This window comes from Hemicordylus capensis, chromosome 1 (assembly GCF_027244095.1).
Source record: "Hemicordylus capensis ecotype Gifberg chromosome 1, rHemCap1.1.pri, whole genome shotgun sequence".
Lineage (NCBI taxonomy): Eukaryota > Metazoa > Chordata > Lepidosauria > Squamata > Cordylidae > Hemicordylus > Hemicordylus capensis.
Window position 1 is genome coordinate 277,192,109 of NC_069657.1, and position 26,914 is coordinate 277,219,022.

Here is a 26,914-nt window from a genome sequence, read left to right on the forward strand (position 1 = left end):
CTTTCCCAGAACCCCATAGGATCCTATGGGGGCTTTGGGGAAAGTTTTAAAATTGCCCACTTGCCCATTTCTTTTGTGGGTTGGGTAGTAGGTAGCACACTCAAGCACACCCTTGCACTGCCACAGTCCAATTCTTACCACAACACTATCTCACAATCAAAGCAAACCACAATTCATGGAAGGCAGGCTCCCAAGTTCTGCATCTATCAATCTGAGATTGAGCAAAACCAGATAGTTATAGCCGCAACAGCACAGCATATTATACTCAGTGATGAGAAAAGAAAACCAGAGAACCAAACCTTCCTTCGTCCTCTCCTGATGTATCCTTTTCTTCAAGAGAGGCACGCTATAAGGGATCTCTGCCTCCCAGTTCCTTTGAATATATTTTGAAATTCCCTTCTTTTGTGTTCTCCCCTCCCCCCCAGCCAATGGGGGCACAGTTGCCCATGACAACACTTGTTTTGTAGGATAAAAAGCTACCCAAGAAGCAAGGAGTTCACAAGCCATTCAGAAGCCAGTGCCAGAACATAAGAACAGCCCTGCTGGATCAGGCCCAAGGCCCATCTAGTCCAGCATCCTGTTTCGCACAGTGGCCCACCAGATGCTGCTGGAAGCCTCAGACAGGAGTTGAGGGCGTGCCCTCTCTCCTGCCATTACTCCCCTGCAACTGGTACTCAGAGGCACCCCGCCCCCGAGGCTGGAGGTGGCCCACAGCCCAATCAACAAAAACAATCAGCAAGAGAAAACCAGGCCTCCAAAATGGTGCTCGAAACGTTTCAGTCGAAACAGAGTTGCTCTACTCCAAGCTTGAAATAGGCCCTTTATTTAGAGGGTGTTTTGTTTTAAGCTCGAAATGGCCAGTTTCAAGTAGAAACATTTTGATGTCTGAACATTCTGCACATCCCTAGTGTTTTGTATTTTATGAGTGGCTGTGCGGTATAAATGTTTTTTGTATCCTTACTGATTCACTTTTGCAGTTTTGATTGTATCTGTCTTTATGACACCCTTCAAAGCCAAGCTACTAGGTTTAAGGCTTTACAGGTGGGATACTGAAGGGTGAGAAATGGCAACTTGCCCATGCCATACAGCAAGTCCATGGAAAAGATCAGACTTGTGCTTAGACCTCTGGGATGCACGTCCAACTCCACTGGACTACCTTGCTCTGAATGAGTCCCTAAATAAAAGTAGACATGTGGTTCCTGAGAGAATCTGCCCTAAGTACAATGTCCAAGTATAACCTACAGGTGAAACTCAGAAAATTAGAATATCGTGCAAAAGTCCATTAATTTCAGTAATGCAAATTAAAAGGTGAAACTGATATATGAGACAGACGCATTACATGCAAAGCGAGATAAGTCAAGCCTTAATTTGTTATAATTGTGATGATCATGGCGTACAGCTCATGAAAACCCCAAATCCACAATCTCAGAAAATTAGAATATTACATGGAACCAAGAAGACAAGGATTGAAGAATAGAACAGTATCGGACCTCTGAAAAGTATACAGTGTACGGTGCTTGATTGGCCAGCAAACTCGTCTGACCTGACCCCATAGAGAATCTATGGGGCATTGCCAAGAGAAGGATGAGAGACATGAGACCAAACAATGCAGAATTGCTGAAGGCCGCTAGTGAAGCATCCTGGTCTTCCATAATACCTCATCAGTGCCACAGGCTGATAGCATCCATGCCACGCCGCATTGAGGCAGTAATTGCTGTAAAAGGGGCCCAAACCAAGTACTGAATACATATGCATGCTTATACTTTTCAGAGGTCCGATATTGTTCTATTCTACAATCCTTGTCTTCTTGGTTCCATGTAATATTCTAATTTTCTGAGATTGTGGATTTGGGGTTTTCATGAGCTGTACGCCATGATCATCACAATTATAACAAATTAAGGCTTGACTTCTCTCGCTTTGCATGTAATGCGTCTGTCTCATATAGCAGTTTCACCTTTTAATTTGCATTACTGAAATTAATGGACTTTTGCACGATATTCTAATTTTCCGAGTTTCACCTGTAGTCTGAAAAATAGGTGATTCTTTTCAGCATGCTGTGGTGACCTTCACCAAATACAATATTTTCCAAACACAATTCTACAGTCTAAACAGAAGTCACTTTCACACTGCTGTATTTTGAGTATTTTATTTCTCTTGGGTAAAGGCATATAGACATTTTTTTACCCCTGGTTGTGACATACTCGCAGCTCCTTAGAGCTTCATCTGGATTCCATGAATAATGTTCTGAGCATTTGCCAGAGAGATTTTCTCGCAGCTGGCCTGAGGAGCGATAAGACTCTATCTCTCTTATCAATTTTTAACACTCTATTCTGATTTGTGTGAGTAGATCTGCCTGATACACTTAACTGCATTATTTTTAAAATATTACATGTGGAAGTCTAAGTCAAGATCTCTAAATTATTCAGTTTTGCTTTGGTTAATCCAGAAATTACTTTAATTAAAATACTATCATAAAAATGTAGTGAAGTGAAGCTCTATGTGATGCTGATATGTTGTTGTTAAAAGTTAGACTCCCAAGTGAATTTTATTAAATAATTGAAGCTGCTCTAATTCTTGTTCTAATCTTTGAAATATTTTCTGCCCTTATTCCCCCCCCCACTCCCATCTCCAGACAAGGAATCTCTTTACCCATTGATAGATGTAAACTGGTGGGCAGAACATGCTGTTATTTTGGCTCGATGTTCGGGTGCTCTGACTGTGTCATCAGTAAAGACGCTGAAAAACCTGCTAGGGAAATCCTGTGAATGGTTTGAAAGTTCTCCTCAGGTCACTTCTGCTCATGATGGAGGATTTTTAAGTTTGGAGGTAGGAGGCACTTAAAAAACTACAAAATGTCTTATTGGGTGTGTATGTGTGTGTGAAATATCATCTCTTTAACAGTAAGTGCAAAGATTTTAACCCTCCATCTGTCATAAACATATTACTCTTCAGAGCTTAGGATCAAATATACTTCAATTATCATTAAACTAAAATAAATTAGGTAGCATCCAGACTGGTTTTGTGTTTGTATAAATGCTGTTGTGCATTTATAAGGACACAAGGTATGGTTGATGTGTGAAGACATTCACTTCTTGTTCCCCATAGAGCGCTGGGATAGCGTAGAGGTTTGAGTGGCGAGGATAGAGACCGGGGGTACCCGAGTTCAAATCCCCATTCAACCTTTTTTTTTTTTTAAGGAGAGGAGAGCTGGTCTTGTGGTAGCAAGCATGACTTGTCCCCATAGCTAAGCAGGGTCTGCCCTGGTTGCATAAGAATGGGAGACTTGATGTGTGAGCACTGCAAGATATTCCCCTCAGGGGATGAAGCCGCTCTGGGAAGAGCAGAAGGTTTCAAGTTCCCTCCCTGGCTTGTCTAAGATAGGGCTGAGAGAGATTCCTGCCTGCAACCTTGGAGAAGCCGCTGCCAGTCTGTGAAGACAATGCTGAGCTAGATAGACCAATGGTCTGACTCAGTATATGGCAGTTTCCTATGTTCCTGTGTTCCTAGATGTAATTTAGATTATAACCTCTTCCACAAGCCTATGTGTATAGGAGCTCCTTGTGCAGCATGTATTTGGATGATTAGTCTTTCGCTATGAGTGGCATAGCTTTTTGGAGCACCGGAACTGCAGCAAGTCCTTCCATGAGTTCCATAAGAACATTCCACTGTAATAAGAAAATTGAGGAAAGGATGATTTGAGTAACTTGGGATTGTGCCTTTGTAGTATTGCTCCATTTAGCTCAATATTGTCTATACTGACTGGCAGCAGCTTTCCAAGTTCTCAGGTAGGAGTCTTTACCCGCCATTCCTGGAGATGCCAGGGAGTGAACCTGGGACATTGTACATGCATGACAGATGTTATGGCCCCACCCCAGTGTTTTTTGTGGCATATTTTAACGGATGTGCACCGAATTGCTTTGGTGCATATCCAAGGGCGGCGAGGGGTTCCCTTAAGAGGAAGAACCTGCCCGTCCTACCTGCCTGCTGGCCTGCCATGACACTATTGCTATGGAAAAACTTCTGTGCAAGCGGCAGCTTGTGCTGCTTGCCCTTCTAAAATGCTGCGCTGTGGCGATGGGAAGCATCCCTGGCATCCCTCGCTTGGTGTTGGCGTGTAAATGGCATCGGCACATGCGTCGACACCATTTGACATGGGGGTAATTTACTGTGCCTTGGTTTCTGAGCACAATTCAAAGTGCTGCTTATTATCTCTAAATCCCTAAATGGTTTGGAACCAAGGTTCTTGAAGGACCACCTCTTCCCATATGAATCTGCCCAAACACTGAGAACAACAGGGGGATCTCTCTTCCAAGGCAGTTTGTGGTGACTTGTGACAGGGCCTTCTCAGTGGTGGCACCTAGGTTATGAAATTCTCCCCTTGAGATACAGCAGTTTTCCTCTCTGGCAGCTTTTTGCCAAGTAGTGAAAACTGTGTTTTTCTTAGGCAGTTATTTGCTGGCTTTTGAGCTTCTGCAATTGCTATATGCTCTGAAATGGATTTTTTGTGTGCTTCTGTGATGGCTCTTTAAATTGTGTGATGTTTTATTTGCAACTAGCTGACCTGGCACAGAGCATCTGTGCCCCTAGTTCTCCCTGTCCTCTCCTCCCCCCTGCCCCATTCTCCCTCAGCGGCCAGGCTGCTTTTCATCGCTAGCCGCCCACCACTTCTCCTCAGTGGCCTCCTGCCAGCCTGGTGGTGGCCACTTCTCTGCCGCTGCCTGGTGGCAGCTGCTTCCCCTGCACGGCTGGCCAGCCTGGTGGCGGCTGCTTCCCCTGTGTGACCGGCTGGCCTGGCACGCCGCTTCTCTTCCCACCCCCTTTGCTAATTGGCAGCTTGCTTGAGAACTCTCGTGAGAGCTGCCACAAATGGAATTAGTGACGGGTATGTTTGAGAGAATTAAATATATAGATTGTACACTGCTTTTTGTACCTTTTGGGTGGAAACGTTTTAATATTTTTATAATACATTTTAGACCTCCCGTATCCTGCATGTGTAGTGCATCTTCATTCTCTTGTTAAATTTTAATATCCTTTTAGAGAAATCCTTGTATTTGAAAACAAACTTGCAATAGGAAAAGGGTGAAACACCAAACAATTGATCTCATTAATACAAGAAAACACTACCCGTATGAAGGGACAGTGGTTAGGTAATTTTTTTTTTTAAGCATTCCATCACTTGGTGATTTAGTTCTGGATATTTTAAAGAAGCATTAATAAGAAATGACATTTTTAGTTTCTGTATCAGTAATAATAATAATTGCAGAATTGCACAGATCGCCATGTAAGTTAATAATTGGCTAGTGCTGAAGGTGGAGATAAAGTTGCAAACCAAAAGTACTTTTCAGAGTGGTCTTACAGCAACATGCCACAAAATGATACTTCCCCCCTCATCATCCACTGTTTAGAACCAGTTGCTAATGCTCATATATGGTTGTGTAACTATGGCACTAGAAATAGAGAAAAAGAGATCCTATGAATTCTTAAATAATATGGTTGCTAAGCACATTCTAGTACTTCTGGAATGTTTCAAGGGTCTTGAGTAGGCTTATGCTAGCAACCTATTCAGCGTAATAACCTGGCTCTGGATGTAGCTGTTTCTAGATGCATGAGAGAAATTTCATTTTCTGGTGGTGATTTTTTGCTCCCAGCTCCTTCAAGCTTTGTGGTGGCTTATTGCCTCTTTGTGTCCTGAAGCCTGACAAACTTAAGTGTGATGCATTGTGATGTTTAGTGAGAATTGCTTTTCTTGTAGTGTGAGGTGAAGTTGGCTCCAAAGAGGTTACGCTTGGAGAGCCGACCTGGTGATGAGGACGAAGGAGAAGATGACTCTGATTCGGATGATGAAACTTCTGCCAAGGCCCGGTATTTTGGTTATCTCAAACAAGGCCTGTATTTTGTGACTGAAATGGAGCGGTTTGCTCCTCCACGAAAGCGTCCACGCACTATTGTAAAGAATTATCGCCTTGTGAACTTGAGATCTACAACCCCAGAGGAGCTCTATCAAAGAAAGGTGAGAGTGAGGCACTCTTCCCTCCCCACCCACCCCAGCCTACTTCCAAATATGTAATAGAGATAATAGTTTCTTCAAATAGAACACATGAGCCAGCCCGTTGGTTGGATCTAAAAATGTACATCTACATAAATGTATTGGGTTGCAGTGCAAGTAACAATGATTTATAGAAAACCTCCTTCCAACCGAGGAAATGTCTTTAAGAACTGATAGAAATAGATTTTCGTTAATTAGTTTTGTCTTTACACTGACAAAATGCCTGTATTTCTAAGGAAATTGGAACTTGTAAATAATGTGCCATGAATAGCATCAGTAAAATATAGGATTAGATTGGATCGCTTTCAGTTTGTAACTCCTGAGGATCTGGACAAACTGCTTTGGACTGTGCATCCTGCAGCCTGTTCTCTTGACCTTTGCCCAGCTTGGCTCATTTCATCTGCCAATAGTACTATCAGAGAGGGTCTGCTAAATGTTATAAATGCTTTTCTGAGGGAAGGCAGAATGCCCCCTTGTCTGAAGGAGACTATTATTAGCCCTTATTTGAAGAAACCTGCATTGGATCCTTTGGAGTTGGCTAATTACAGGCCCGTTTCTAATCTTCCATGGTTGGGCAAGGTGACTGAGTGGTTGGTGGCCTTTCAGATCCAGGCTGTTTTGGATTATACAGATTATCTAGACCCATTTCAAACTTGCTTTTGAGTAGGCTATGGTATTAAGACTGCCTTGGTAGGTCTGCTGGCTATTGACGGTGGGAGTATGACTGTGCTGATCCTTTTGGGTCTCTTGGTGGCTTTCAGTACCATTGACCATGGTATCCTTCTGGGTCACCTGAGGAGGGTGGGATTGGGTGGCACTGTTGTAGAGTGGTTCCGTTCCTACCTCTCTGGTAAATTCCAGATGCTGTCACTTGGTGATAGTTGCTCTGCAAAGTGAGAACAAAAGTATGGAGTTCAACAAGGTTCCATACTGTCTCCAATGCTCTTTAACATCTACACTAAACTGCTGGGAGAGATCATCAGAAGGTTTGGTGTAGGGTGTTATCAATATGCTGACATCACTCAGATCTATTTCTCCATGTTGACCTCATCAGGAAATGGCATAATTTTCCTAAATGCCTGCCTGGAGGCATTAATGGGCTGGATGAGGGATAATAAACTGAAGTTGAATCCAAATAAAATGGAGGTACTGGATGTGAAGGGTTGGGACCCAAGAGATGGTTTAGATCTGCCTGTTCTGGATGGGGTTACATTTCCCCGCAGGATCAGGTGTGTACCTTGGGGGTGTTCCTGGATCCAAAACTCACCTTGGCTTCTCAGATTGAGGCAGTGGCCAGGAGCACTTTTTATCAGCTTCAGCCGATACATCAGCTATGTCCATTTCTGAAAGTAAATGACCTTATAACAGTGGTGAATAAGCTTGTAAACTCCAGGCTTGACTACTGTAATGCAGTCCAAGTGGGGCTGCCTTTTACATAGTCCAGAAACTACGATTGGTACAGAATGCGGCAGCTAGACTGGTCTCTGGGACAACCTGAAGGGACTATATAACACCGATTTTAAAAGAACTGCACTGGCTGCTGCTATGTTTCTGTGCGAAATACAAAGTGCTGGTTATGACCTATAAAGCCCTGAATGGCTTGGTTCCAGAGTATTTAAGAGAGTGCCTTCTTTCTCATGAAAACTGTTGCCTATTAAGTTCATCTAGAGAGGTCCGGTTACGGTTGCCGCTGGCTCGTTTGGTGGTGAATTGGGACCAGGCCATCTCTGTGGCTGCCCGGGGCTTTGGAATATGCTCCCTTTCTAAATAAGAACATCTCCTTCTCTATTTGCTTTTAGGAAAACCCTCAAGATGCACCTGTTTTCTCAGGCTTTTAACTGAAATGAATTTTATAACCTGTTTAATTGATCTTTATCTTATGTAATTGTTTTTATTTGTCTAGTGAAGTTTTAACTGTGTTTACTCTGTTCTACATTTGTTGCGTGTTAACTGTGTACACTGCCTAGAGAGGCACATATCAGGTGGTATAAAAATGACAGATAGATAAAATAGCTGTAAGACATTACACTGGAACAGCAGTCTCTAGTAATTGGGAAAGCCTAACACGGGCCTCTTCCACATAGTTCTTCTTTTGATCAATAAATGTGCAGAAGCTACTCATTTTGCTACATGTAATCTCACCCCCCGCCCCAAATTATTATGTGAAGGTCACACTTTTTGAGCATTTACAACATATATTGTTCTTCAAAATATATATTTTTCTTCCAAAAGACTGCTTGGCCATTACCACAGAGATTTAGTATCATGGGCACCTCCTTATATATTGCTTGAGATGCATCCTTTGTCCATTTATGTGTGGGCTAGATAGCTCCAAGTCAAAAACAATTGTGCAATATCTCACTAAGGATAGCTCAAAGGAACTTGCGTTTACTGACTCATGGGAAGAACCCTAAATCTGTTGTGTTGAAAAATGAGAGATGCTGGCATGTTATTATGTTGACTTACTTGTAATGGAGTTCACATGGATAGTTTTAGTTTATACACCATTTATTTTATAGATTGATAATGAAGAATACGGAGAAGCTTTGTCGCTAGCTCAAACGTATGACCTTGATTCTGACCTTGTTTATCAGAGACAATGGAGGAAATCAGCTGTTAGCATTGCTTCAATTCAGGATTATCTGGTATGTTTTCTTATGGGAATTTAATGTTAATGCAGTAATGGTGCAGCGGGGAAGTAACATGCCTGGGAAGCAAGAGGTTGCTGGTTTGAATCCCCGCTGGTATATTTCCCAGACTATGGGAAACACCTATATTGGGCAGCAGCTATATAGGAAAGGTGCTGAAAGACATCATCTCACACTGCGCAGGAGGAGGCAATGGTCAACCCCTCCTGTATTCTGCCAAAGAAAACCACATGGCTCTGTGGTCACCAGGGGTCGACACCGACTTGGCACAACAACTTCTACACTGTGAAACAAAATTAAACACTATAATGCAGAATGAACTCTAAGTCTTTCATCCAAAAGCCTGCTGATGTTTTCCATAATTACTTGTCCATTTGATTTCTGGGTCAGGGTTAAGAATGGGTAGGAGAAGGAAGTGTTGGTTTTAATCTTTGAAGCGCAGTACATCTTGGAACCCTAAAAAGGACTGCCTAGTGGCACATGAACTTGCACAGATCCTGGGGTTGTCTTCTCAGGCCGTTCTCCAGGTGCACTTGCCTACCATGGCTAGGTAGTGACCAAAGTCTTTTCAGTTCTGGCACTCTGGGGAATGCCTCCTTACTGAGGCTCACCTGGCACTGAACCTTTCCTTTCCCATACCAGGCAAATGTCTTTTTATTTTTTTTTAGGTCTTTCTCATTACCTTTTTATTATCTGTTTTAATGCTGCTGATGCCCCCCCCCCCACCGATCTTGTCATTTTTATCTTTATCGTGATTATTTTAATTTTTTGTTGAAGAGCAATATGTTACTATTAACTGCTGGCATCCTGAATTACGAACTGTCCAGGCTTCAAGCAGCTGCGGGGACACAATGAGAGCCCATTTGCTGCTCCATTGCCTTCTGAATTCTGTGTGCAGTTGTGCAAGAATGCTAGACGGCTAATATTTGGGGACACTCTCCCGCACTCCAGAAGCGCTCTGTAGAAGTGGAAATACAGTATGTCCTTTAAGGCAGGGACGTGGACAAAGATCCAGTGCTCCTGCCCAATTGCACTGGCAACAGAGGAGCACCCGAACTCTCACTGCATCCCTGCAGCTGCATTGAAGTGTGTACTCTTGGTTTGGATGTCAGCAAATAATGACCTGCCCTGGAATTTGTGAAAAGTGGGGCTTCAAGTGTTCTAAATCGGTGTTTCACTGTAATGTTGAAAGCAACATCTTGTAAATATAACTACAGTTTCTTTGTAATCAGAAAACTAATGATTTGCTCTTTCTCCCCCACCCCTCTTTTGGGGGCAGAGTAAAATTAATAAGCGTTCCTGGGTTCTTCACGAGTGCCTGGAAAGAGTTCCTGAGAATGTGGATGCTGCTAAAGAGTTGCTGCAATATGGTTTAAAAGGAACGGACCTAGAGGCTCTCATAGCCATAGGAAAAGGAGAAGATGGTGGCAGGTTGGTGGGAGTGGACTCTCTGTGTTGTGCATGTATTGTGCAAATATTGTAACAACCCTTGAATACAGTGTGCTTGATTCATATTGAGCAAATATACGAGGGCCCTTCCTGTGCTGCTTTTGCATGCCACAGTCCCAAGTGAAAATGTGGTTGCTGTGTATCTGGCTACACTACAAACCTGTACACTTCCAAAATAGTGAATTTACAGGTCAGCAGAATTCCTGTTGGAGCTATGCAAAATGCTTTTTCAGAATGACTACGGCGGGGCAGGAATGCAGTATGAGGAGTCTTCTTGAAACCTGAAGAAATATTGCAGAGTTTAATGGAATTTGGAAGCTAACAGTGGCTGCATATGTGGTCCCCAGTGCATTGATTTGATTTTGCCTCCAAATCAACCAGGTGGAATGCAGGCCTGACTCTCTGCCATACTTCCCTTGGACTCCTGTACCACAGTGCTGCAAACCCCTTCTGCCTGTACTGTTTCTGGCATCCATGTTTTAAACAGATATATTGCTCATTTTTAAAATGTGTAATGTTGGTTCTGTAACAAACATCAAATTTGACAAAAAGCAAGCAAGAAAGATTGTATATAACTAATTGTGAAATTAGGCGATTGTCCTGTTGTGGACATTTTTCAGACCATTAATTGTGGTAGCAAATTGTAAGAAGTACTGTGCATTAGGGAGCTGCATGAAACTGATTTTGCATTTCTTTCCAGTTCTAAATAAAACACTGATGGCCAAAATGTTGCATTGAAACAGTGGTCAACCCAGTTGCTTTGATGGGACAAACCTTGAAACGTTGAGAGTGCTTTGGCCGTAGGAAACAATGTGGAAACCCAAAACACCCTATTGTTCCCCATAGGTAGCTCCTAGGGATGCCAAAGTGGGCTAGTTGGTAGGGCGTGATGGGTGCTACCTACCACCCAACCCACAGAATAAATGGGCAAACAGCAATTAAATAATTTTTTAACCTTTTCTCCAAACCCATATAGGATCCTATATTTTTAACAGCCTATCATAGGGTAGGATACCTATATTTTGAAACTCCCTCATTTTGGCTCCCTCTTTCCCCTGCCCCCAAGCAAATGGGGGCACAGTTGCCCATGAAAACACTTGACTTATATGATGACAAGCCAACCAAGAGATCGCAAGCCAGTCAGAAGCCAGTGCCAGAAAACCAACCAGCAAGGGAAAAACAGGCCTCCAAAATGGCTCTCAGAACACTGAAATGTTTTGAATCAAAATGGGGTTCTTTTGTTTGAGTTTGAAACAGGCCCTTTATTTAAAGGGCATTTTGTTTTGAGTTTGAGACACTTGAAGCGACCCATTTCACTGTCAAAACATTTTGCACATCTCTACTGTGCGTGAAGACAGTGTTTTCTGATTATGCAAGCTGAATGCTAACCATTCTCATTTGAGATTGACAAGTGGTTTTAATGTCTTTATTGCTTTAATTATTTCTGTTTTGTAAACTGCTTTGGAAACTTTGGTTGAAAAGCGGTATATAAATGTTGTTGTTGTTTGATTGTTAGCCACTTTGTGTTTTGTTAAAGGCTGGGTATTGTTTTAAAACAATACTCTTTGAACTAGTTGAACTTGGCCATTAAAAAAAAATATCTATGAAATGCAAAATACAAGGAATGCAGTGGATCCATTGCTTGCATGAGCAGAACAAAGACTGCACAAGGGACTTCTTCGCCTGCTGCATTCCAGAAAAGTAGTACTGGAGAGTAGGGGGGCAAAGTGTGTTCTGGCGTGAGATTCTTTCTTCTCTTGCAAAATCTGGATCCAAGTCAAGGCTTTTACGGGTCGGTCTTCTATACTTTGTGTGTGTGTGTGTGTAAAGTTAATTAACACTAAAATATTTATACGAGATATTTCATATTGCTTGTTGTATCGCTAATGAAAGCATTGTATATCTGAGAGGAAAAGATGAAGCATAATTTCTCTTTATGGATATGTGCACAAAGACTTGTGGAAGCCTGAGTGCTTTGCTTTTGTTGGGTAGCATTGCAGTGGTTTAAAAAAATCTATTTGTAATAGGAAGAGCTAGGAAGCTCTTTTTTTTTTTTTTAAGAAGCCCTGTTCTTGACCAGATAAATAGTTCCTCTTTCATTTATTATCTCCCCCCACCCCTACCCTCTTAGATTTATCTTGCCAGGTGATGTGGACATTGATGAACTACTTTATGAAGAGTTTTTAACTCCTGAGGAAGAAGCAGAGAGCAGGAAGGAACGGGAAGCCATGAAGCATCACGAACTCCTTCGATCAGTAAACTCCTCCAAGTAAATGAAATGTCAAGCAGTGTCTCCTTTATATTGTTAGACTTACAAACACACAGTCCCTGAAAGAAGGGTATTTTGATATATTTTACTTCTAATTGGATAGAAGTGTAAATTTTTAACTGGCAGATGTAGTTTGAAAGTGGTGCAGCGTACTAAATTTTGTGTTGGGTTTTAAAATGTGGAGACAGGCATCCTGATCCATCTCTAGCTGTGTGACACTTTCTGGTGCAGCTAGTGCCAACTGTGCATCCAACTGAAAGTAATGTAGTGCAACTAGACAACCGCTGAATGTGCATTGTAATTTACATGTGCACATCTGAGTGGAGGTCCGGCAGGCAGTGGCTTCTCTAAGGTTGCAGGCAGGAGTCTCAGCCCTATCTTGGAGATGTCAGGGAGGGAACTTGGAACATTCTGCATGCAGATGCTCTTTCCAGAGTGGCCCCATCCCCTAAGGGGAATATCTTACAGTGCTCACACATGTTGTCTCCCATTCAAATGCCAACCAGGGTGGACCCTGCTTAGCAAATGGTCCACTCTTTCATTCTTGCTACCACAAGACCAGCTCTCCTCCCATCGTGCACATTTGGATATGCTCCAACTTGCATTCTGATAGAACTATTTTTATTGATAATAAAAACAACTGCTTTTCAAGAAAAGGTTCTCAAAGCAGTTAAGAAAGCAAAATAGATGAGTGAATAGTTCCCTGTCCCATAAGGACACACACACACAGACACACACACACACACACACCCCAACATGAGCCATGGCAGAAACACTGTGCTGGATGAATAAAGGATAGCTCTCCTTAGCTAAATATAAAAGGAGCCACTATTTTAAAAGGTGCCTCTTTGCCCATTTAGTGCAGGAGTCATGTGTCATGTGGCTAGAGCTGGCTCAACATGAGGATATTAGATGTAGTCTTTAAGCCTTTTCCTTCCTTTGAAAAAATGCATGCAAAATGAAACTGAGCTCTGACAAGTACTAAAAACTTAACTGCAGTGCTGTTTTTGAGCCATCTTTTAAAAGGTGTGAAAATTGCCTCTTTCTTTTCTCTCTTTTCTTTTTCAAAACAGGTTAACTTTGGAGCAAAAAGAACTTTGCCGTAGCAGGTTGAAACTACTTAACTATCTGGATCGGCTAGCAACATATGAGGTATAGAACAGTGTTCTGTGGATCCTATAATGGCTTCAAGATTTTTCAGTCTGACAGTTTTGTTCCGTACTAAATATGTTGGTAATCTTATTTCAGCACATTCTGTATATTCTCTCTCCCACCTCCTTCCTACCTATTTTCATGTCATCAGTCTGTGTGGTGGTTTGTTAGTTTGTTAGTTTTAAAGGTTATGCCTTGGGAAGAGGGATGTGAGTAAATGAACAGATTCAGATGTAATGAGCAACTCATGACTACTTTGTATGACAGCAAGCCTTGCTGAGCCATAGGTTTGCACATGCCACCGCCTCCCCAACCCGCTTTCCTTTCCCTGCAAAAGAAGGAGAATGAAAGCCTTTGATTTCATTCGGCAGCACTGAAATCTGAAGCACTGAGGCTTGTCTGCTTACCAGGAAGCCATGTTTCCCATTATATCTGAACCTGGCAAGTGATGATGTGAAAACTATACAAAAGTCTCCACCTGTGGTTTAGAGAGCATATTTGTTTAGATCATTGCATCTTGATCTAAGATGCAACATCACAGCCAGCCTTTAGGGTGTTAAAATTACAAAGTCTGCAGAAGACAGTTGCATATATAATAGAGGATTGGGCTTTGTCTTCAAACTAATCACACTGGGCAGGATCCAGACTGTTAATCATGACTAAATCCCATTAAATTAACGGTAAAGTTAGTAATGCCTCTCATTTCTATGTTGCATAGTCGTGATTAATTTAGTCTAGATCTTGCCTCGTGTTCCTTCCCTTTTTACAGCTGATTTGTCTCCTCTTGTATAGCATATGAAGCAACTGTGCCAGCAAAGTTGTGACTACTTTGGTGCACTTCAAAATGTTCGCCATGTCATCTGCTGAGGATTTCTGACAAGCTTTGGTAACAATTATGAAGTATCTTGTCATGTTTCTTCTTCAGGAAATCCTCGGAGGGCCTCATGCTGCTGAGCGGAGATACGATGCAGAGTTCTTCAAGAAGTTCAGACAACAGAATATCGTTCTTTCTGCCAGAACATATGCTCGGGTATCCATATTTTCCAAATATTTGAATAAAGAATTATAAATTGGTCACTGGTGATCAGTATTGACAGTTGTCATATGAATTGCATTACAGTTGTACAATAGAGACTGCCAGAAAAATGGGTCCCATTTGGCACAGATGCCAATTAAAGCTACTGCTTTCACCCTCTGCCTCTGTTAAGGATGAAACGAGGGCACCTTCATCTTTTTCTTTTTTTTTAATGACTTCATCCTATGCCCACTGATGTAATATTTGAAAGCCCAGCATCACATTGGTCAGACTGGTTATATGGGTTCTTCCCAACCAATTGTTGTCTGGCTTCTGCTGTGAGACATGATGGCTCTGAAATTTTTTAGAGACTTTATATATTGTATTTTATCCTGTCCACCTACTGAGGATCATGGGACAATATGTAAGGTCCCTCCCTCTTTTTGCGCTCACAACAACCCTGTAATACATGGTGGACTGAAAGATGTGGTGTAGCTCAAGGTCACCAGTGAGCTTTATGACTGCATGGGGATTTGAATCTGGGCCTCCCTAATCCTGCTCTGACCCCTAACCATTCTACTTCACTGGCTCTCAGTATGAGATACATGGGATCACTCAGTGGGTTCCTTTTGGTAATCAATATTTTACCTTTAAAAACATTAATGAAACATTTTGAACATAAAAAGGCGTGTTTGTGAGATTATTTGCCATAAATAAAGAGGAGTGTATAGTAAGTAAACTAATTTTGTGTGTATAAAGAAAAGAGATGTGTTCCCTATAATTTTGGGATATTAAAGACAATGCTCCAGAAGCTATTTTCCAAATATTAAAACTGAACTTTTTATGCAGGAAAGCAATGTAAGAGCCCTGGAGATTTTGTTCACATACCATGGATCAGACTTGCTTCCACATCGGTTGGCAATTCTCTCTAACTTTCCAGAGACCACATCTCCCCATGAGTATTCCTTTTTACTGCCTGAAGCTTGGTAAGTGACTACATTGCTGAATTTCAGTGCAAAACTATTCATTATTTTTCTTTGAAAATTTTGGGATTTTCATTTAGTTAATACTAGCTGAACCCACATAGAGCTTCTGTGTGCTCTTTGCGGCTGGTGGTTCCCCCCTCCCCCCATCTTCTGCCTCAGTCTTCTCAGATTTTTGTCCCGGGCTGGGCCGCGCAGCCTCCTACATTGCTGCTACCGTCACCTCCCCACCGTGGCCGTTGCCGGGCTGCTCTCTTTTGTCCCTGGCCACTGGCAGCACTTTTGTTCCCGGGCGGGCGCAGCTCTGCCTCCCGCCTAGCCGGCTGCTCTCGGCGGCGCAGTGTGGCTCTGCTGCCACCTCCTCCTCTTCCTTGTGGCCCGGCCACCTTCCCAGGCTGGGCTGCCTCTGCCGCCTCCATTTCCGCCTGCCACCTCCCCACCGCAGCCATTGCCGGGCTGCTCCTGGCGGCCCAGCTGCCTCCCCAGGCCAGGCCAGACCGGGCCGCCGCCATTACCATAGTCTGAACTCTTGCGTGGCCTTTCGAGAGTTCTGCCGCGATGACACGCATCCCCATGGTCAGCTAAGAGAATTAATAACATAGAAGGTTCCTAATTTAAAAAGTAAAATGGAAAGCAGTATATACACAGACTGATGCAAGACATGAATTTCCAGCCAACATTTGCACAGATTCCAGAGTATAGCAACTAATGATAAAGAAGCAGTGTAGGTTTAATGCTGGCTGGTTCTTAACTGTGGTTAAGAGTGTGGGAACCAGCCTCAAGAATGCATGCTTCTTTTCTTGTGAGCACATTTTCCCTCCTCCTATCTTGGAAATGGTGGCACTTACCTTAACCACAGTTAATGCTAACCAGAGTTCCAGTTTAACCAGGATATGATATATGCAGTTTAGAATAAAATCCTGCAATGCTGGGTGCAGAGCCTGGTTAAATAGCCACCACATTTAAGTTAACTGAGCCTAACGGACTGAAATGGAGAATGTACTCAAAATAAATGGGAATCAACCCTGACCTGGGCTTTTGACCTTTTAATGGCAGTTAAGAGGGAGCCAGGGTTATATCTCTACCAAGAGAGTGATAGAAGCAAGTGTGTGTGTGTGTGTGTGTATGCAGAATAAATAAATGTGAGTTTCCAAGTAGAACTACATATTCACATTGACTGTGCACACTACCCCCATTTAGATAAGATTTAGCAGTTTTCCGATTTGGTGGCTAGATTGCTTGACTACATCCACCAAGTGTGGGTAGGTTTAGATCTCTCTCTTGTCTGCTGAGAATTTCTGCTTCCTATTTATTCATTGGTGGATGTCATGGCATCTGTGTTGAGGAACTCCAGAATGGCATTATTGAGCACCAGAATGGGGTTACCTTTTTAAACACAAAGTGCTAAGTAAATCTGCCTCTTGAATTTCAGCAAGACGGAATCATTTTGCTGCAAAAGGTAAGCTTAGGTGCTTTTACGGGAGAACATTGAAAGCTATAGTTAGAATACCTTTTTTATTTGACGTTGCTTCATGTTCAAATATTAGTTATAGAAGCAGACCTGAAACACTTTAATGGAAGCTTGTAAACCAGAATTGGACAGACTTCAAAGTCTCTGTATAATCACTGCATGTTAAATTCTTATCTTCAAAAGATGGTTTTGAGGCAAATACGGAGGCCTCTTGTATTATCATTTTACAGAAAAAGGCTTTGACCAGTGGCTAACTTATCACTGAAAAAGATGACTGAGTACATTTATTATATTTTCTCTTTATGATCTCACTGCTGTTAGAGTTCAGTGATTTGTCACTGATGGGTTGTAGGAGGCAGCAGTAGATGGTGTGAGTCCTGGCAGGACTGGTGAGTCCTGGCAGGCTTGATAGAGTTGGTTGGACTTCTGGAACAAGCCATGGGGAGGATCAGTGTGGAGGCAGGGTTGGCAGCAAGCCAAAGTCTGAGCCAAGAAATCTGCCCAGAGTGGGGTTGGATCAAGGGGGAAGGCAAGCAAACAGCATAGCAGGCAAATGGACAGGGAAACTGATGGATGGGCAGGGTAGCAGGTAGTCATTGAAACAGTGGATGACCAGATGAGCTGTTGTGGAATAAAACTGTGGAGCCATACAAACAAGATCAGGTTCTGGCTGTTGTGCAAGGCAAAGGCCCAGACCTGATCTTGGAAGTAGTTCTGGTTAGTCCTGATTCAAAAGGAACCAATGATGTGCAGTGCCAGGCTGCGACCTAAAAGAGAAAGTGCCCCTTCTCCTCCACTCCACAGCCTCAAGTGGCTAACCACTTAGGGCACCAGTGTGCAGACCTGGAATTTCCTATTATGAGTTCCAGCTAACTTTGACACTCTTGTCTTAGGCAGACTGAATCTTAGTAAGACGCCCATTTTTAGCCTTCTTTCCAGTAGGCTTATGAGATCGCCTGGCATTCTATGTGTGTGCCCATGTGTCCCGTCCCCCCCATCAATTTTGCAACGTCTGGAGCAATCTGAACCAAATCAGGCACAGTTGTAGGGACACCTCAGCTGCATAGTTTGTGATGATGTCATCCACCCCGATTCAAATGGCGTGTTGAGTGGTGATGTATATGTGTGGTATAAACTTTGGAGGCGCAAGTGAGCTCACTTGTGAAGCACTTAATGATTTGAACCAAATTTGCTACAGCTGTAGGGACACATAGGGATGCCCAAATGGCGTGGTGTGTGGTGATGTCATCTACCCAGTTCATGATGGCGGCCACGTGAACATCGGAGGCACAAGCGGGCTAATTTGTGGACTGTCTAACTGATTTAAACCAAATTGCGTACAGTTGCAGTGATTGACACACAGGGACACCTCAGCGGCCTAGTTTGTGATGGTGCCATCCACCTTGATCTAAGATGACGGACGCATACACTTTGGAGGCCCAAGTGGGCTAACTTGTGAACTGCTTAAGCGATTTGAACCAAATTTGCTACAGCTGTAGGGACACATAGGGACACCTCAACGGTGTAGATTGTGACAATGTCATCCAACCCAATTCATATAAACTTTTGAGGTGCAAGTGCACTAATTTGTGGACAGTCTGTCTGATTTGAACCAAATTTGCTACAGCTGTATGGACACATAGAGATATCCCAATTGTGTAGTTTGTGATGATGTCATCCACTTTGATCCAAGATGGTGGACATGTGAACTTTTGAGGCACAAGTGTACTACCCTGAGGACTGTCTAACCCATTTGAACCAAATTTGATACAGTTGTAGTGAGTGACACACAGGGACATCTCAGTGGTATAGTTTGTAATAATGGGCTAGGTTTGCCAGCTTGCCAGGAAAAAAAGCAGCAGCAATTGGGCCTCTCCTGTGCTTTTTAGAGAGGTTTGATATTTATATTTGTTTATTATTTATTTATCATATTTGTATACCACCTGATATGTACATCTCTAGGTGGTGTGCAAATTTAAAATACTGAAAAGTCAAAACAGATTAAAATACATGACACAATAAAAACAGAGTAAAACAGTTATTAAAACAAATTGTTAAAATTATTAAAAATCTAATCTAATTAAAAGTCTGCGAGAACAAGAGTATCTTCCTGAAAACAAACAGAGAAGGAAATGCTCTTATTTCAGCAGGGAGCATATTCCAAAGCCCTGGGGCAGTCACAGAGAAATCCTGGTCTTGAGTCACCACCAGATGAGCTGGTGGCAACCGTAACCGAATCTCTCCAGAAGATTGTAAAAGGCGGGAGGGTTTAAGAGAGGGCGCTCTCTTAAATAACTTGGTCCCAAGCCATTAAGGGCTTCATAGGTGATAACCAGCACTTAGTATTTCACCCAGAAACATATCGGCAGCCAGTGCAGTTCTTTCAAAATGGGTGTTATATGATCTCTTCGTGTTGTCCCAGAGGCCAATCTGGCTGACACATTCTGTATCAGTTGTTTCCAGGCTACGTACAAAGGCAGCCCCACATAGAGCGTGTCCTAGTAGTCAAGCCTGGAGGTTACCAGCATATGTACCACTGTTTTAAGGTCATTCACCTCTAGATATGGATCTAGCTGATGTATTGGCCGAAACCAATAAAAAGCGCTCCTGGCCACCACCTCAACCTGAGAAACCTTGCTAACTTGGCAAAGAGGCACCTTTTAACGTGGTGATTCTCTTTTTTAGTAGGGGGAGAGTAACTGGCTCTATCCACCCCCAGCACAGTACCTCCAGTGACTGTTGCTGGTGTCTGTCTTATGTTTCTTTTTAGACTGTGAGCCCTTTGGGGACAGGGAGCCATCTTATTTATGTATTATTTCTCTTTGTAAACCACCCTGAGCCATTTTTGGAAGGGCGGTATAGAAAGCGACACCATCTCGAATCTAGCAAAGAGGTAGGAGTGGAACCACTGTAAAACAATGCCGCCCAATCCCACCTCCCTCAGTTGGTCCAGAAGGATGCCATGGTTGATGGTACTGAAAGCCACAGAAGGATCAGCAGAATCACACTCCCTCTGTCAATAGTCATTTGGGGATCATCCATCAGGCCAAGGCAGTCTCAACCCTATAGCCCACACATAAGCCAGTTTGAAATGGGTCTAGATAATCTGCATTATCCCAAACTGCCTGGAGCTAAGAGGCCACCACCCACTCAATCATCTTGCCAAACCATGGAGTATTAGAAACAGGTTTGTAATTGGCTGAGGGATCCAATTCAGGTTTCTTCAAAAGTGGTTTAATAATAGCCTCCTTCAGACAAGGAGGCATCCTGCCCTCCATCAGAGAAGCATTTATAATATTTACCAGACTCTCTCTGATAATAGCCAGCATAGCGTAGTGGTTAGAGTATTGGACTAGGACTGGGAAGACCTGAGTTTGAATCCCATTCAACCATAAAACTCACTGGTTGACTCTGGGCCAGTCATGTATTTTTTAGCCTACGCTACCCCACAGGGTTGTTGTGAGGATAAACATAATCATGTATGCCACTCTGAGCTCCTCTGAGGAAAAGCAGGTTATAAATGTTAAGATAAAATAAAATAAACATAATTATCAGATGAGATAAGCCATGTTGGGCAAGGTTCAAAAGAAGAGCTTGTAGGATGCCCAGTCTGAGGCAGTTTGTCCACTTCCTCAGGAGTCACAAACTGAAAATGATGCAATCTAATCTCACAAGAGGAGTTGCTGGACACCTCCACAGTAGACTTTGCAATCTACTTTGCAGTCCGAATATGAGAAATTTCATCCCTCCAAAAAATCATTAGAAATGTCAGCGAGTAACAAGTTTAAATTCAAGAGGGGAGGGTTACATACTAGCCCCCTCGCAACCCTAGACAACTCAACTGTACATAAATTTGTGGAAGCAATGTGGGCAGAAAAGAACTGCTTCTTTGCTGCCCACCCTGCCAGAGCATAGCTCTTCAAACGTTGTGCCTGCTCAAACTTGCACCAAGTCTTCCTCCACTTGTGCTGTAGTCATCTACCTTGCTGCTTCCGCTCCTGTTGTTCATCGGAATACCATTAGGCTGTCTTTAAAGCAGGTCGGAGAGAATGCTTAGGATCTGTTGTGTCTACTGCTCACGTAAGTTCATTATTCCATCTTTGTACCAGAGCATCATCAACAGAATAATTAGCAGAGCCAACCCTAAACCCTTCCAAAGCTTTTTGGAATTCTATTGGATCCAATAACCTCCTTGGGCAGACCAATCGAATAGGTCTTTCACCTCTGCAGAGGTGGGCTGTGGCTGTAAGTTCAACCTTAACCAGATGGTGATCCGTCCATGACAATGGGGAGATGAAAGGAGCCCCCACCCACGGAGTACCACCCTGATCAGAGCAAAAGACCAAATGGATCATGTGACCAGCATCATGTTTCAGTTCAGAGACCAATTGGGATAGGCCCACAGTTGTCATGGATGCTATGAACTCTTGAGCTGCTTCCGCTAACCCTGTCCCAACATGAGCATTGAAGTCCCCCAACCAACAACAACCTGGTGGTTGCCTGCCTATTTCTGATAGGCAGAAATCGAGTGATAAAAATTTTCATGGCATTGAGTGGAACATTTTCACCTGCTAATTGTTGTAGATTAGCCTGTAGTTAAAGACAGACTAGCCTAAAGCTGGCAAATCCATAGTGAGTTAAAAGCACTTGCTCTGCTTTCTTTGCAGAGAATGACTGGATTTTTTTTTTTCCTTCCAGAAAACTTCAACTATACAGTTGGCTCTTGTTATTCATGGGGGATGCTGTTCCTGCCAATTAGCATGAATATGGAAACCGCAAATAACGAAACCTTGAGTCAATGAGAGTTGGGGGCTTAGGTTCCTTGCTCTGGAAAAACTGCTGAAAAATAGGGAGGGGGAGAAATAAGGGTAGAAAAACACAGTACCTTGTTCTCCAGGAGTTGTGTTTTTGTTTTGCCTCTGCGCTTCAAAATGGCACCAAAATGAATAACACTTCAAAATGGCCACTGAGGAACCATGGATAGATGAAAGTTGCCTATATTTTATGCTGTGGATAAAGAAAATGAGTCTCTAAGCCCCATACATGGATACCTGAAACCGTGATCCACGGAGAATGAGAGTCTCCTGTATAGTGCTTTGAAAGCATTCCATGCATACTCATGAGGTTGAAGTGTGCAATAGGTTTGATATTTTGGATCGGTTGAAATCGAATTAAAGAAAGGTGGGGTTATCATATTAAACTATTCATTGGCAAAGATCCCAGAAGAAATAAGATAGTGGTTATGTCTAATTACCCTGTCACCTTGGTTTTTCGAGTTATTTCTCAGCTCTGGATTATGCTGTTTTTGTTCATGTTTTAGGAACTCTCTTTTCTCCTCAGTTCCGCTTATTTTAATAAGGGTTTCTGCCTTTTCTAACTTTTTTTTTAAAAAAAAATTAAAATTCTGCAAGTTCATTAGAGTTGCTGGGAAGGAGTAAAGCTCTCTGACAGTCGATCTGCTGTTTTGGAGACTGCAAGGGGGGAGGCATTGGCTGCACAGGCTTCCTTGGATGCATGAAGGAAAGTTTTGGCAGCCAATCAGTAGGAGTGGGAGAGGAGCTTCCTACCTTCAACTCTGGTTTGTGCAGCTTGCACAAACAGGAGGCCTTGCTGCCAGAGTCCAGATGACACAATGCTGCTTTGGACCTGAGGGTTTTGTGGTGAAATTGAATGCAACCGAAGGTTCAGATTCAGGTCTGGGGACTAAAACCAACATTCATTTGGATGACCAAAATCTTGACCCTCTGGCACAATTGCCTCCAGTTCTGCATTATGTCTGAAGGTGTACATAGTCTTTTCCCCTTCTCACAGTGAACAATTGTTTCATGTTTGCTAATCTGTTCTACAAAATGGGTTAGGTGTGTGGATTTTTAAGTAAAACTAGTTGTTTTTGTTTTGCGTGTGTGGAGATTTTTTTTTTGCGGGGATACCAAATTCTTATATAAATAAAATTTGTTGGCAATTTTGCTTCTTCAGGGGATACACTGAGCTCAGTTATAAACTTCACATGCAGAGCATGGGCAGATACATAAAAGTTCTAGTGGAAGTCATCATGTGATGGGTGCCATGACTTAATCTGTATCTACTCTAGTGCAAATCTGATTACTGTTGACTATGAGAGATTTGCTTGAACACTGACTGCACTGCACACGGGATCAGAGATATTCTTAATTTTTAACGGGATTAACAACTTGTCTTTTCTGGCAAGCCTTCCTGAATAGTTGTGAGTTGTTTTTCCATTTGATGGCTGTTAATGGTTTTTGTTACTGTTACTGTTATTCATTGTATTTCAATTGTGATCGTTAGCCACCTCGAGTTTTGCTGAGGAAAAGTGAGGGTATAGTTTTTTTTTAAAGTAGTAAATATATGTGGTGAAAGCACTGAGGAACTGTGTTGAATAAGAGCATTCTGTTGTGCTTCTCTGCACCCTTGCACAGAAGAGTAGAGGGGAAACCACACATACTGTGCAAGAGTATGTTGGCCTAGTAACATTTCATTTGTGTAATTTGCTCAAATTGCACAAACACAAATGTGCACAAAATATTTCACAAGAGTAAGCCCTTGATTTCCAATGGGCTTATTCTTGTGCAATGCAATTTATGCAAATACAGTGTTACTAGGGTGACACATCTTGTATGAACAGTTGTATACAGCAAATATCCCCTCTGTTCTTTGCCATGTTTTTTCCTCCCTTCTGGATCTTGCCCTTCACTAACTGAAAGAGTCCTTGGTATTGTATTCCTGCCCTCTCTAGGTCCACTGGATGAGCCTTAGCAGACAAGCGCTGGAAGCCCCATAGCTCTGCACACTCAACCGCTGAAGTTTTAAGGTGCCCCCCTCCCGCATTGGCTGTCTACTTTTTCTTCTGAAATTTCTTCTGTGTTAAAAAGTCAATTTATAATACAAAAAAGATAGAATTTTTAGCTTAGCCCTACTTCTTTGAAATCCTGAAATGGTCTCGGTCTCTCTCTAGAATAATGCATTTGTACCAGGACATCTTGCAGTGTTGTAATTTTTTAGCACTTAACGATGGTTCAAAATAAAGATTTTATTTCCTATTCAGTTTTCTACTTAGTTCCCCCAAAAGTACAGCTTTAAGGGATTATTAACCTGCTGTAGAAAGGGGAATTTACCAGTCTAAATTATGAGTTTTATTAGATTTTATATTGCCCAATTCAAGCCATGATAGCTTCTTGCTTCTATTATGTTGGAGTCTTTTAAAGCAAGTTTTTATAGGACCCTTTAAAAAAAACACCCTGCATATTTTTAGATCTTGGAAAGCAGAATTGTCACATATGAGAGCACTAGTGTGCTGTGGTGGATAGAGAAATAAGATTATAGCAGTACATCCAGCTTTGTCATTCTTGCAAAAAGCATAATGTGATTTTCTTTTTCCTATAAAAGTGAAAAGCCGATTAGACAACCTAATCAAAATCTAACTCATGAATGTGTGGTTTATTCCGCGGGAGCTTTTGAAGTCCTATTGCACATAAAATGCACTTGGCATTGTTGTTCTGAATCGGAGGGTTTTTTGTTCACTTTACTAGTTTACTGAAGTTTTTAGGTTTAATGAACCTAAAACTTGAGTGCAATATGAAAATTCCTTTGCCGGCTTCTTAAAATATAGCATAGACCAGTTGTTGGTCATTGTGTTCTATGGACTGCCAACAATTGTATCTAGTTGGTGAAATCATGTGTAGCATAGTGCCTAAGAGACTACACTATGAATCACTTCTTCCCCAGTTCAAATCTTGCCTCTGCCATGAACTGACTAGGTGCTCTTAGGCAAGATGCTCCCTCTGAGTCTTGGTTCCTCAGATGCAATATGGGATTAATCATGTTCATTAGCTTACAGAGCGGTTGAGAGATTTCACAAGTTAGTTCATGTGAAGTGCTTTGCATGCTCAAATGTTCACTATTATAAGTTGTGTTGAATTTTCATGATTACTATTTAAAATACAAATATCCCTCTTTTGAAAAGTCCTCAAAGTGATTTCCATAGCAATATAAATAATGGTTCTGTTATATTCTATCCAGTAATTTTCTATATTTTGTTTATAAGTTTGCCCCTGTGGGGATCCTGTAGAGAGTGGGGGGGGGGGGTGGAGTCAAAAAGGAAAAGGGAGGGGAAGGAGAAGGGGGAAAATAGAGTTGTTTCTCAAGAAACTCTTAGTTAACTCTGCATGAGATTACTTTGTATTTGTGAGGGAAGCAGCTATAAAACAGGTCCTTGTCCCAAAAGGGCTCAAAATCTTCATCAGCTGTGCTTGCTCCCTGTCCGATTCTGGGCCCAATTCAAAGTGCTGGTTTTAACTTTTAAAGCCCTAAACAGCTTAGGATAAGGTTACCTGAGAGAGTATCTTGAGCCTTAAGATCATATTCGGAGGCCCTGCTCTGGGTGTCTGCCAAATGAGGTGAGGCAGCTGGCTACTAGGGAGAGGGCCTTTTCTGTGGTGGCACCCCATTTATGGAATAGCCTCCCTAGTGAGGCTTGCCTGGCACCATCACTAAGTTATTTTAGATGCTACGTGAAGACCTTTCTATTCACTCAGGCTTTTTAAAGTTTTTTAAAAAATTTAAAATTTGATATATGAAATTGATTTCTAAAAGTATTTATTGTATTCTGTATTTTTGTTTGCTTTGTGTTTTTATTGGATGTTTTTAATGTTGTGTGGTAAGCTGCCCGGAAAGCAATGTATTGTTGTTATAAAAACCAAAAAACACAAAGGAAATGCTAGGAAACAGGCACTAGAAAAGACATTGTGCTGGGATGTGTTTGTGCTTTTGGGGTTGATAATTGAGTTTTTGACAGCACCTAGAACATTTGCCAGAACAGTGATGGCCTCCCTCTGCAAAAAAAGATTATTTTTCAAAATTCTTATTAATTTATTCGATTTCTATACCACCCTTCCAAAAATGGCTCAGGGCGGTTTACGCAGAGAAATAATAAATTGAAATTCTTGATATGTTCTGCATCATGCGCTATGTCCTATCATTTTAATAGCTGCATCACATCATGATCTCTCCTCATAGGAATGCTGTTGTGGCCTATTTTTAAAGCGTGTTTTGAGGTGCTTCCCTCTCTTTTAGGGGTGTGTGAGCCGTCTGTGAGACAGGCTCAGTTTCAATCCAGACCGGATTCGAACCAGCGCAGTCTGGTCTCTGCTGTACTGGGTCTGGTCTGGCTGAGCCAGCTCGTGGGTTGACTTGGCGGGGAGGGGTATACAGGACTTGTAAAGGCAAATCCGGTGAGGGTTCCCCTTTACAAGTATAGGGCATTTCCAGTAAAAGCGGAGGGGGAGGAAGGAAACCTTGAAAATGCAGGTGCCAGCATTCCAAATGACAGCCTGGGCCGGCTGCAGCCCAGTTTGGGCCTCTGCGTGCAGGCCATTTGTGTCACCACACAAATTGTGTTGTCACGCAGATGGCCTCTGAGCTAGGGGTGTGCACGGAACCGCCACACTGCAGTCCATCACTGGGGTGGGGGGTAGCTTTAAGAGCGGCGGGAGGGTTTACTTAACCCTCCCGCCACTTTCCCGCTCTGGCGCCATAATGTAATGAGTAATTGGGGCAGCAGGATACCTCCCTGCTGCCCCTTCCCCGATCTTGCTCTACAAAAACTCCCAGTAATCCTTTGCGCGTGCGCACATTGTGCGCATGCTTCACGTCACTGACGTGCACACGCGCAAAGGATTACTGGGAGTTTTTGTAGAGCAAGATCGGGGAAGGGGCGGCAGGGAGGTATCCTGCCGCCCCAATTACTCATTACATTATGGCGCCAGAGCGGGAAAGCAGCGGGAGGGGTAAGTAAACCCTTCCGCCGCTCTTAAAGCTACCCCCCACCCCCGGACCGGAACACCCAGGTCTGGGCTGGTCCGGAG

General features: G+C 42.6%; 1 protein-coding gene across 8 annotated transcripts in view; it reads left to right on the forward strand.

Annotated features, from left to right (window-relative positions):
* Positions 1-26,914, forward strand: part of NBAS (NBAS subunit of NRZ tethering complex) — a 304,433-nt gene that overhangs the window by 44,135 nt on the left and 233,384 nt on the right. For all 8 annotated transcript variants that reach the window (XR_008313691.1, XR_008313692.1, XR_008313694.1 and 5 more), the window contains 8 exons: positions 2,633-2,826; positions 5,753-6,010; positions 8,566-8,691; positions 9,974-10,125; positions 12,275-12,412; positions 13,486-13,564; positions 14,490-14,594; positions 15,429-15,565. Coding sequence is in view for 5 of the 8 variants with exons in the window: in XM_053285448.1 (XP_053141423.1) it covers positions 2,633-2,826; positions 5,753-6,010; positions 8,566-8,691; positions 9,974-10,125; positions 12,275-12,412; positions 13,486-13,564; positions 14,490-14,594; positions 15,429-15,565 (1,189 nt within the window). In the remaining 3 variants the exon portion in view is untranslated. The remainder of the gene's footprint in view (positions 1-2,632; positions 2,827-5,752; positions 6,011-8,565; positions 8,692-9,973; positions 10,126-12,274; positions 12,413-13,485; positions 13,565-14,489; positions 14,595-15,428; positions 15,566-26,914) is intronic.